The sequence below is a fragment of the Protopterus annectens genome, chromosome 1.part0 (assembly GCF_019279795.1).
Source record: "Protopterus annectens isolate FY-2018-M chromosome 1.part0, PAN1.0, whole genome shotgun sequence".
In the NCBI taxonomy this organism is placed as follows: domain Eukaryota; kingdom Metazoa; phylum Chordata; order Ceratodontiformes; family Protopteridae; genus Protopterus; species Protopterus annectens.
The window spans coordinates 352394856-352407695 of record NC_056725.1 but is presented as its reverse complement, the minus strand read 5'-3'; the positions used below and the strand labels follow the sequence as shown (position 1 = coordinate 352407695).

At 41.9% G+C, this 12840-nt stretch overlaps 1 protein-coding gene across 1 annotated transcript in view; it reads right to left on the bottom strand.

Moving 5' to 3' along the window:
* The window catches only part of LOC122792270 (prolyl endopeptidase-like), a 315525-nt gene that overhangs the window by 21112 nt on the left and 281573 nt on the right, over nucleotides 1–12840 (bottom strand). The window contains exons 6-7 of the mRNA XM_044060028.1: nucleotides 9649–9775; nucleotides 9348–9433 (exon numbers count right to left, since the gene is read on the bottom strand). Of these exons, the coding sequence (XP_043915963.1) occupies nucleotides 9348–9433; nucleotides 9649–9775 (213 nt within the window). The remainder of the gene's footprint in view (nucleotides 1–9347; nucleotides 9434–9648; nucleotides 9776–12840) is intronic.

The following is a 12840-nucleotide window of genomic DNA, read 5'->3' as shown; positions in this document are numbered from 1 at the left end:
AGTCTGGATTGGGCGTCAGCTGAGGTCACTTTTATCCTGACGTCAATGCGCCAGGAAGTATAAAGACCTCAGCCGACGCCATTACCCCAGTTTTTCTTGCCCCAGATGTCAGGTGCCCAAAACCTCAGCAGCCAAAATACCTCATAACAGACAATACTCAAAGAAAAAACAAAAGAGGGGGTAGGAAAGAGGGTAACTCAGACTGCAACAGTGAACACACTCGAACATCTACATTTATGGTAAGAGTACACAACTGTACTATGTCCTTCGTGGTTCACTGCAGGGTTGAGTCCCAAAGCTAAGAAAGGGTGGCTGGAGCAGAAACAGAAGGAGCAGCCACAAAACTTTGCAAAACCGCAGAAGCAAAACCGGCCCTAGATTTGGAATAGAGAGGGAGGTTATAATGCTTAGAAAAAGTATGCACAGAACTCCAAGTAGCAGCCTCTAAAATATTCTTGGCAGGAACCCCACAAAGAAAGGCTGCTGAAGTAGTAGTAGCCTGGGTAGAATGAGTCCTAATATTAACAGGAACTGGATTGCCATGAAAAGAGTAACAGAACTTGATGCAGTGGGCAATCCACTTAGAAATAGTTTGCTTCGTGATTGCTTTCCCTAGAACAGTAGGAGCATAAGCGAAAAACAATTGGTCAGATTTCCTGAATATCTTGGTCCTGTCCAGGTAAAAACGAAGCTGCCTGTGCACGTCCAAAGAGTGCAAAAGACTTTCTTCCTCACTTTGAGGATTAGGATAAAAGGTAGGCAAATGAATAGTCTGATTCAAGGCCACTGCCGAAACCACCTTGGGCATAAAGGTGGGATTAGTCCTTAGGGATACCCTGTCCTGATGAAAAATAATGAAGGGTTCCACAGCCATGAGTGCTTGCAATTCCGAAATCCTTCTATCAGAAGTTATAGCTAAAAGAAAAGCAGTTTTCCATGACAAAAATTTTAAATCTGTGGAAGCTGCAGGTTCAAAAGGAGACAAGGTTAATTTTTCCAAAACATAGTTAAGATCCCAAGTGGGAACAGGTGCTCTTACAGGGGGCCGAACATTCTTAGCCCCTCTAAGAAATTGTTTAAGTAATGGATGAGAAAAAATCAGAGGATCCGTACTGTAAAGTGCAGAAATAGCAGAAGCATGAAGCTTGATAGAAGAAAAAGATATAATTTATATAATGTAACAACTCTGCCAGATACTTTAAAATCAGAGGAATGTTCAGAACAGCAGAATCGCCACCTTGGACCTGATTCCAGGAGCAAAATCTTTTCCATTTACCTGCATAAGATTTCCTAGTGCTGGGCCGTCTAGCTTCAAGGATTACATCCAGTACCTGTTTGGAAAGAGTAGAGGTGTTTACAGACCCTGGATCTGCCAGGCAGCTAGATTCAGAGTTTTGATATGACTGTGCAGGATCCGGTCGTCTTGTTGAGACAGTAGATGAGGGATTTGAGGCAGAATCCAGGGAGGCTCCTGAACTAGGTTCATCAGAGTGTAATACCAGAATTGTCGAGGCCAATTGGGAGCCAGTAAAATCATTTGCAGTCTGTCCTGTTTTATCTTCAGAAGTACCTGAGGTAGAAGAGGAAAAGGAGGAAAAGCATATACTGAGAGGTGTTTCCAACTGAATGAGAGGGCATCCACTTGCCATGCTAGTTTGTGGTAGGTCCTGGTGCAGAATGCTGGAAGTTGATGATTCTGAGGGGATGCAAAAAGATCTATGTCCGGACATCCCCATGCCTGTACTATCATCCTGAATATCCGAACATCAAACATCCATTCGTATGGATCCGAAAGTGTCCTGCTCAATGTGTCTGCCAGAGTGTTGTCTTTTCCTGGCAGGAATTGTGCCTGTAAGTGGACTCTGCAGGTCAGTGCAGTGTACCACAGAGCCATGGCTAACCTGCACAGGGGGTAAGAGCGAGAGCCCCCCTGCTTGTTTATGTACCACATCACTGTAGTGTTGTCTGTCTTTATCAACAATTGCCCTGGTAGAAGAAAGTCCCTGAAGGCTATCAGAGCATTCTGTACAGCGAGCATCTCCTTCAAATTTATGTGCAGGTGAATTTGCTCCTTTGTCCAAACACCCTGAAGACATCTCCCGTGCATGTGGGCTCCCCAGGCATAATCTGAAGCATCCGTTGTCAGAACTTGGTTGGTTGGTGGAGGACAAAAAGGCCTCCCCTTGTTCTGGAGACAGGCTTTGGCCCACCAAAGAAACTCTTGCAGTAGACAAGGCAAAATCGTGATCACTGTTTCCAAACTGTGGTAATGCTGAGACCACACACTCTTGAGGTACCACTGTAGTTTCCTCATATGCAGTCTTGCAAATGGTATTAGGAGAATGCAGGAAGCCATGTAACCTAAAGCCTGCAGAACCTTTCTTGCAGTCAGATGTTTCATTGAAGCCAGGTGTTGGAAAGAAGAAGCCAGTTGCGTTTTTTTGTCTGGTGTCAAGGAAGCCATCTGGGTTGTAGTACTCAGAAGAGCACCCAGGAAAGTAATTTGTTGTGTGGGCACCAGATTTGACTTCTTTAGATTCACTGTGAATCCAAGGTACTGTAGAAGATGCTGCACAAAAGCTAGATGCTGAAGTAGAGTGTGTTTGTTGTTCGCTTGAATAAGATAGTCGTCCAGTTAAGGGTATATTTGAATCCCCTTCTGTCTGCAAAACACCATTACTGGTGCCAGGCACTTTGTAAAGACCCTGGGCACAGTAGATAAGACAAAGGGCAGCACAGAGAACTGGTAATGCTTCGAGCCCACTTTGAATCTCCGATACCTTCTGCACTCTCACCTTATAGGAATATGCAGGTAAGCTTCCTTTAAGTCCAGAGTCACCATCCAAGCGTTCTTGCCCAACATAGGCAGCAGCTGCTGCAGAGTGAGCATCTTGAATTTTGGTACATCTAGGAAGGTGTTCATTACGGAAAGGTCCAGGATTGGTCTCCACGAATTTTCCTTCCTGGGAACCAGGAAAAGTCTTGAATAAAAACCTTGCCCTATTTTCTAAATTTGGTACCAATTCATTGGCCCTCATAGCTAAGAGGGACTGAACCTGCAGTTGTGCCTCTGCCCATTGATGATTCGGCAGATCTGGCCAACCGTTCGGTCTTGGTAAGGTGTGGAAATGAAATCTGTAACGTCTTGAGACTATGTCCAGAACCCATTTGTCCTGGGTTATGCGGCCCCAATTTTGATAAAAAAGAGAAATCTTTCCTCCCAAAGGTGCTTCCAGGAGAGGAGCCCCTGGAACCAGAAAGCGAGAGTCATAAAGACCGTTTCCGGTAGGGTTGAGACTTATCTTCACCACCTTAGGGAGAGGGGGCAGGCCACTGCCTATTCCTAAAAAGGGTTTGTGCCTGTCCCCTACCTCTGGAACACCTGAATCTGCTTCTCTGAGGCCTGTCCGAGCCCGGAAAGGACCAAGGTTTAGCTGGCCAGTGCCTGCTAAATCTAGGAAGTTGCACCTGTAGAAAATCCTTAACCATCTGGATAGATTTGGCTTTGTCCTCCATTTTCTTTAATACCTCTTCAGCTTTGGCCCCAAGCAAAACATCGTGCTGCAAAGGGGCATCCAAAAGTTTGGCTTTAACCTGATCCGGCAAGCTTTGTTCCTTTAACCAAGCATGTCTTCTAATAACTGCACCAGTTGTTGCAGCCCTACAAGAAGCTTCCAAAGAATCAAAACCACAATGCAGGGTATGTTTATCCACTTGTTCAATAGCATGCAATAAATCATGTAACTCCTTGTCATCTGCACCAATAGAAACAGCTGACATCTTTTGTTTAAATACAGACAAAAGATATTGCTGATACTTTAGCATATGAAATTGACAGTTCAAAGCTAACTTTTTTACCCCATCTTTCCAAAGCACTGGACTCTCGGTCAGAGGGAATAGGATGTTTAGCAGAGGCCACCTTAATACCCTTAGGGCCCTGAGAAATTGTTTCCGGATCAGGTGAAAGATTCTTAAAAAGAAACTTGTGAGAATCTGGAATCCTATAATACCTATCTGGTTTGACTGGAGCAGGAGGAAAAGAATCAGGAGAGAGGGAAGCTTCTGAAAAAACATCATCTACAATGTCCAATACAGGGGGAATAGCAACAGGCTTATGCTGAGAGAGAAGAAGAAAATCCCTAAGCCTTTTCTTGGTTTCAGAGAATTCCCGCCCTTCCCAGTGAAAATGCTCCCTCATATCATGCAAAGTTTCACCAAAAGAATAATCCTCAGGAGGAGAGGCTGAAGGAAAGGAATCTTCAGCATCAGAATCTTCATAAGGAGGAAAGGAACAAGCAAGGGAAGAAGCAGAAGAAACAGAAATTTGGTCTGAAGAATCATAATCGGACTGTAATCTAGGCTTTTTGTCAGGAGGGGGATGAGAACCCCTGATAGTAGATAACAAATCTTCAGCCATCCTAAGCAGCTGCCTTTGAGGCCTAGGACCCTGATCAAAAGGTGTCTGTGCTTGCCATTTCTTTTTAGCTGGAGCCTTAGTCATCGTCTTAGAATGCAAAACTGAATCCATTTTTACATGAAGCTGTGAAGGCCTGAAAACTCCCTCAGAAGCCGGTACCTGCCTACCGGCTCTGTACCCAACTGAGGGAGTAGTATCCGAAGGTCCATTCCCTGGCAATTCTGAAGGCCCCATCAGCTCCACACCGGAGTTGGTACAGGCAGTTGGTTCAAAAGAGGTGGATGACAGGGGCTCACTGACGACCGACGAACCAGCAACTGGCAATAACTGAGTAATACCCTCTGCTTTGGACCTCAGAGGCCTGTCTTTATCTTTGCGCCTCTTACACACACCAGAAGCCGGAAAAGAATCCGAAGACATATTATAATTAAACCTTTTACCAAAATAGTAGAAGGCAAAGTTGTACGCACGCTGATTAAATTTAGCACAAACCCACAATTAGCAACGTCGTGGCCAGGCCCCAGGCAGGGAATACAATAAGAGTGAAAATCCCTATGAGGTATTTGTTTCCCACAAGAAATACAATTATTAACTTTTTTTGACATCTGACTGGAGCAAGAAAAAGACCGCCCCAATGGGGTACTTATCTTAAAAAACGAAAAATCCTGGAAGTAAATCCAAAAACAGACAGGAGTAGGCCGACCGGCATCAGTGAACTGTTCAGGGCACCGCGCGGCAAGAAAGACTGGGGTAATGGTGTCGGCTGAGGTCTTTATACTTCCTGGCACACTGACGTCAGGCTAAAAGCGACCTCAGCTGATGCCCAATCCAGACTTTGGGATTCTGGCCGATCGAGGTCTGCTGCTGGCAGGAAGAACCCTACAGTCATGACTGCAACAGTGAACCATGAAGGACATCTGCATTAGCAGTTATGACTTACAGTAAGTTAGTCATATTTAACAGGGTGCACAACAAATTAGTGGTTTTGTGGTTTAGAGGACAGGACCTAAAAACTTGAGGATTATTAGTTTAGAGAACTCAATGTTTAAATTTACAGCTTATGTTACAGAGTTGCATGTACTGAAATGCAGTGTTGGGACCGTACATTGTTTTAGCAGCCCTAATTACTTAGGATTTTCTACACCATATTATGTTGCACTAGGTGCATTAATAATACAAAGGCTCTATTATTAAAAGCCTGCCTTGGTGGCATAGATTGATAAAACCCCTAACTATGGTCCAAGCATCCAGAATTTGATTAGTGGCTTAGGTGATTGACTGAACAGACAGGGAGAAATGGGCATGCTTATTCTGGAGGGGGACAGTCAGCAGCTCTCGCCAACCCTGCTCATAGCATCAGTAGAGAGACTTCATAGTAGAGGGTTGGGTTGATGGGGGGGTTCTACTGATGGGGGTGGGGGGGGTCACCCAAGCCAGTGATAATAGCCCTTGCCTATGTGCATTGAGTGGTAGACACACACACACATATTGCAGGGCATAGGTGGTCCACATGTCCCCATCAAAACTAACAGAAGGAAGTTAAGACATATAAAATGCCCTTAGTTGTTGGGATGCTGGTAAGGATACAAAATGTCCCGCATCTGTTAGGATGATGACCCCTCCAGTGAGCTCTCACCCTCTCATGGTGACTGACCCACCTCTGTGGAATGACTGGGCTCAAGTCTAGCAGGGACAAGCATGCTGGTCAGCATGGTACAGAGAGATAGACACAGAAAAAATAATTTTGATAATTAATCTCATTATCATGTCTAATAAGTTACATTAACTTACTGTCTGCTAAGCTCCAGCAATTTTATTTAGAATCTTTAACAGTTGTAGTTTTGATTTACTAGCTCATGGCTTCTGAAATTTTTAAGTTGCTTTCTGAACCTTTTTCAGAGAGCAATGAAGTTAATCACATGTATATACATTCTCTCAGGACTGAAATTCTTAGTCTAAATGTTACGTTATTGCTGATATTCTCTAGGTTTACAGGTTCACAGATTACTACTAACCTAACTGCCCTTATGGGCCATTTTAAGCAAAGCTAATTGTCCCATGTGAGAATCAAACCCCGCACCTTGTGCTTGTAAGCTAAGCACCTTAACCAACATGCCAACCTCCCACCTACTTACATACCGCTGCATAATCACATTTCTTTTTTTTCTAACATTTTCGGTTATGCACAATTCAGGCACAAAAGTTATATTCTCTCCCTGTGCATATTATACCACTGCATAACTATGTGTATATTTCTGGCCCTTACTTTTACCATGTATCATAACGGCTGCGTTTAGTCAAGGTCATAGACAAAAACAGCTCAATCTAGGATCCATTTCACTCAATCACTTACTTACCAACCAACCAAGAAAGCAACAAATAAAAGTAATTCAGAAATGAATGTAATGAACATTGGCCACTGGGGTTAAGAATTCTGACAGCCTATGCCAGCATACTTACACTTGTACAGCTTGGTAACATAACTAAATGTTACATATCAACTACCACTTTATTAGTGGTGGTAGTAGTCAAAAATAATGTGGTTGAATCATAGCTTTTATTAATGGTGGTACTTGCAGAACTGGTCAAAAATCCCACTGCTGAATCATGGCTTTCAACTAATTTTTCAAAGCCATAAAAGGAACTTTGTGTGGGAGGGTTAACAAGAGGGAATATTTTCTCTACCACTAAAGTGCAATGCCCTTATGTTTACTATAACAAGCGTGAGAGTGCAGGAAGTGAAGCCTTTTGTGTCAGTGTTGGGGTGAGGGGGGGCTTTGTACAGTGAAAAAATATGACTTTAAATTGCCAGCTGAAGCTGTGATCACTTTTCTTATAATTAATCAAAAAAATTGACTATAAAGTTTTCATCAAACTGTCTTAGAGCATTTTACTACAGCAGCCTGACACTTTGTAGGTTAGTTGAAGGACTGGAAGAGTCTTATGTTTTTGTTTGATAACAGTAAATGACCTGGTCTATCCATGGACCCTTTTCAGTCATGCACTGGGCCCAAAGGCACAAAGAACATGATATGATAACATCTCACCAGTACTAGAAATGTCATCAGTAAAATAAAATGTCATTGTGCACAGAGAAAACACAAGCAGATGAAAGCCAATATATGCAGATAAAACAGCAATTACAAGGAGGCAAATCATACATCAGTGACAAGAACATTAGTTCTTGATTATTAACAAATACACAAAATTAAATTATTCACTGCTGATAATCAGGAATTTAAAAGCAGCAGTTCAAACACTCAGCCAATTTTACGACACAAATCAGAAAAGAACAATAACCATGTATGCTCTTTACATTCCCAATATGCAGGGAAGTGGTAGATTTGTTACTGCATACTACCATTAAAGAAGACACAAGCAGTTAGATTTTATTAAGGCTATCCACTGTGCCTACAGGAGTGACATCTGCAGCAGTCACTGAGATACACCATCACTCCTAGTATGATAGCCTGCTCTAGCAGTATCTGAATTATAAAGGTCAGGGTTCACCCCTGAGATGTAGAATTATTACTAAGTAGGGCACATTGGTCTTAGAGACAAATAAGTGAGGAGATGATGAAAGAAAATATTCGTAATATCCTAGTCTACCCAAGATTTTCAAAGGCAACAAATGCAACAGGATTGTTCTCTGAAAGACTCCAGGAAGATTGATAAACAATACAGAGTCAGTGGGAGTGCTTGTCATGGCATCCACTGCTTCAGCTACACATCAGAAACTATAAATGCAGGCAAAACTTCATTTTGACAGGTTTCATCCACCTTTAAAAGAATCATGATTTTATTCACAGTTCTTCTTTCGTCTTTTCCTGGTTAGGGGTCACCACAGGGGATCACCTGTCCGCTTATGATTGGCAGTGGAGTTTTACAGTGTCGAGTTGCCAGCCCGGCGCCCAACCTTCCACAGAAGACACACAAATGCACGCATGCACTCACACCTAGGGCCAGTTTAAAGTGTCCAATCCACCTACAGCATGTCTTTGGGATGTGGGAGGAAACTGGAGCACCTGGAGGAAACCCACGCGGCCACAGGGAGGACATGCAGACTCCGCACAGAAGGCACCCCATCCAAGGATCGAACTGGAGAACCTCTTGCTGTGAGGTGACAATGCTAACCACTGCACCACCTCACACTACACCTTACAAATGTTATAATGCAAACCTACACCACACAAATACTGCATCAGTTGGTCAGCCATGCAGGTTTCAACTTGCTGATTTTTCAGTTGCCTGTGCCCAACTCATCAATAGTTTGTCACTGAAAACCCCTGCCAGTGCTGTTTCCATCTGCAAGCGGACAGTGATTCGCAGTGTGCCATTTTTCTTTTTTCTTCACAGTCGTGCAACCTTGTGATTACTACATATAAAAGACACAGGCGCAGGGGGGATCGCTCCCCTGCACAATATGCTTTTTCCAGATGTTCAGATGAATTGAGGCTTCTGCAATTTATTGTTTTTTATTCAACTGAAGCTTCCATTGACCAGTTTTGGAATACACAAGAGAAATATTGCACACTGTATATTTGTGAGTAACATCTATCCTAGAAACTAAGCCACAGGAGTTGTGAAACTTAGTCAAACACACAGAAAAGTTTGAAATAATGTATTTGATAATTAGACGAGAAACCACAGCTAGATATGTGAAGACACTGAAATGTTGCATAAGAAAAAAGGGATCTAATGTACATGGACTGAATCAGAGGATGTCAGTGTCACAGGTAACCTGTAGAGAGTTTAATTTCAAGATTTTGCAACCAGTCACATTTTTACAATAAAACTGACAAGTATGCGTAATCAAATCACATCTTAAGTCAACAGACAGATGGCCTTTGAAAACAACACCACATTTCTTAAGCAAATGTCACAAAACAATTATTCAAAAAGTAATGGTAATAAAATGGAAACAGAATACCTCATTCAGGCAATCATCCCAAGCTGTGGGTCCAAAATGGTCACCCTCTGGCTGCATATCTAAGATTATGTTTGATGAACAGCTTTCTAAAATAAAATAAAAACAAATGCTGCAAATTCTGCTTAATACTTTAACTGTAAAAAGGTATTGTAAGATAACCCAAAGTGCATATTGTAAATGATTATCTAATACATAAATAAAAGTAATTTTATATATCAAGTTACCCTACAAATGTAAACTGAATGGTTATAAAAAAAGTTGTTTACCTAAACTTGAGTAGCCAACTGTAAATCACGATTACCTTGTTTGCTATGACTTTCAGCATGATATGCTGTGGCTTTCCTAAGTTTACTGATGTACTTTAACAGCCCTTCCTTGTGTACACGTTGATCATTCTCATATGATGTAATAATGACAGAAGGATATTCCTTTAAAAAAAAAAAAAAAAAAAAAAGTGAAAAGTAATTTTTATTTATTTCGTTTTGTACTGCAGAAGTTATACATCAATATTTCTTGCCTGAATGTACAAGATGGCTGTAATTATAGCACTCTTCCTCTTCTCTTTCATACCTCCAACTCCACTATTGCACATATCACTTCTTATGTCATCTCCCTTATTTACTAGTACTTGGTCGACATCCTTGAGTCTGAAAATTAGAACAGCAAAGGTGATATTGGATCTCATTTGAGTTACTTCCCAAGCAGAAGTATCACCCAGTGGCAATAAGAAAAGTTAAAAAAAAAAATTTTTTTATTATCACTGCATGTCTTTACAAATGTAGGTGATGAGATATGAAGTGTTTATTTTAGTGTACTGTTAAATGTCGTGATTGCATAAAGGAAGGGCAGAAAAGCTGAGTTTCATGCTTCTTTCATGTCTATACTTAGAAACCTGATGGTGGTGTAGCGGTTAACGTTGTCACATCACAGCAAGAGGTTCTCCCATTGGATTCTCAGCTGGTGTGCCTTCTGTGCGGAGTCTGCATGTCCTCCCAGCAGTCGAGTGACATTTAAAGACATGCAGGTAGGTGTGTACGTGAATGAGTGTGCCTTCTTTGAAGGTTGGGTGTCAGGCTGGCAACTCGGCACCGTAAAAATCCACTGCCAATCATTAGCGGACCGGAGTTCCGCTGTGGCGACCCCTAACTGGGAAATGCCGAAAGACATTACTTTTCTTAAAAACTTGATTCAGAAACAGCAGTAAAATTAAGAACAAACTGCTTCATTTTTCTGACACTGTCAACATTGGTAACTGTTCTCATACTTATGGGCATTTAGCAAGCATGCCAGCACGTGAAAATACATTTTTTCAGCATACATTTTTATATTAAATTGAGTGTTGGTGGCAAGGTTTTTATTTTACCTTAACCTCATCCAGTCACTGTTGCTGAAGTTGTTCCTAGAATTAAGATGCTTGAAGTCTTTCCTTTTTCATTGTCAAAAAGATTAGTAAACTTTCATAATTATGCCAATACCAGGTTATTCTATTCCCTGACAAATAAATAACCCTAATCTCCTTAATGTGTTAGGTCAAGTTACTCCTGTCAGTTCTCTGTTAGGTTATACTCAGTGTTATCAGATGTCAGTGTACTTCTATTATTATTCATTATCATGTTACTCAAAATTGCTATAAGATGGTTTATTTCCACCTTTCTCTGATAATTACACAGACACTGATTCATTACTACACTTATTCCAAAAATAAAAATAATTTTTGACAGCAAAGACCCTTGAATGTTTCGCCTTGGGATGACACCCTTCTCCAGTCCTCACTTTGTATAACTAAGCCCCAGGGTCACTGCTTCAATGAGTAAAAAGGCTTCCACTACAAAGGATCAGAATGCAATCACTCAAAAATCACTTCAGTGAACATAACTAATCGAAATATGGCTGCGCTATTTATTGCAATGGCACATATCAAAAACAGCTCTTTTTTGCTGGGGGGCAAACTCTTCTGCCAACCCTACCCTTAAACTTATTTATACCAACTTCACAGTAGTACACAGCACAGACAAAAGAACAAATTCCACAAAACAGTGCACTGTGCTCTTCTTCAATCACTGTTTTTCTCCCATAAGAGTGAGCAAGTTATTTCCAAGGAACCACAGATCAAGGAACTACAGGTCAGTCAGTATGTTATCCCACTTCTGGGAATCTTTCTGGTACTTAACTGTTGCAGATCTTCAATCCTGATTTCCTCTCAACTAGCCTATTCATGATGTCTTCCCAGTGTTATTAGTGTTATTAAATGCTACCTGAACATGCCGCTTCACTGAGTAGGCTCTTCAAGAAAAGCTGTGGATTCAGTGCTATCACATGTAATAGTCATGTGACTACAACACAATCATTACACTGTCTGCCTTGAAAAATCAGGATATCACTGGCTATTATAGGAAGTCTTCTCCTGCCTCTTAATACCACCCACCCAATTTCCTGCTAGCTAAAAGGCTGGTGGAGAGAATGGCACCATTGTGGGATACATCTGGCACAGTACAATTGTGTAAGAACTTACCACAATAGCAGACGTTTGGGAAGGTCACTGTTGCAATAGGCCGGGCTACTGGAACCTCGGCCTCAGAAGGCATGGCATCCAATCTAACTTCCAGAGTTAAGCACCCTTCCCCCTCTAGGTGTGGCAGATGTCCATCTGTATGGGAAGTCAGGATATTTACCCATGCCATTTTAAGTTTTCTTGGCCAGAAAAATTAAAGGCATCTAACCTGAAAGCTAGGCCCAAGAATTACCTTTAGGGGAAGTGAGACAGAAAGACCCTCAATTCTAGGCTGAGGGGAGTGGATACAAAAACAGGTCTTCCCAATTCAATTTAGACTTAAGCAGGCCTGAGGCCCTCCACAAGGGAAGGGGATGTAGCATAAGGACTGTGTACCCCAGTCTATGATGGTAATGATACTGTAACAATGACGTAATTAAATATCTGCTACTATGCACTGTTTTTCCCTCATCCATTGTTTTGGTGACTTTCTTAAAGATATCCACCAGGTTTAGTAGGCATGACCATCCCTTGTCAAAATCAAACTGAGTTAGGTCAAGTGTCTGAAGGTTTCCTGTGTCTTTGCTGATCATTTCCATGATAATTTGTTCCATGACTTTACATATTAGACTAGTCAGACTAACAGGTCTGTAGTTTTGGGGGTTGGTTGAATGTCTACCTTTGTGAAGTGGGATTACTGTTGCAGTCCACCATTCTCGTGGTATAGAGTGTTTTGAGGCTATATTTGAAAAGTGACTCAAGTGGTCCTGAAAGGTCATGCTTCAAACTGTTTAGGAGGCATCCTGGGATATTTTCAGGGCCCACTGACAGTGTGTTTTTGGCCTTAGTGAGTGCCTCCAGGAACTGCTGTTAATAGTTGGGGGGGGGGTTGATGCCAGTAGGTATTTCGTGGGGGAGGCAAGGGTAGTGGTGATGACGTTTCAGCTGAATTTGTCAGCCTGCAAATTCACTATGTTGATCTGCTCAGGGAAGACGGCACCA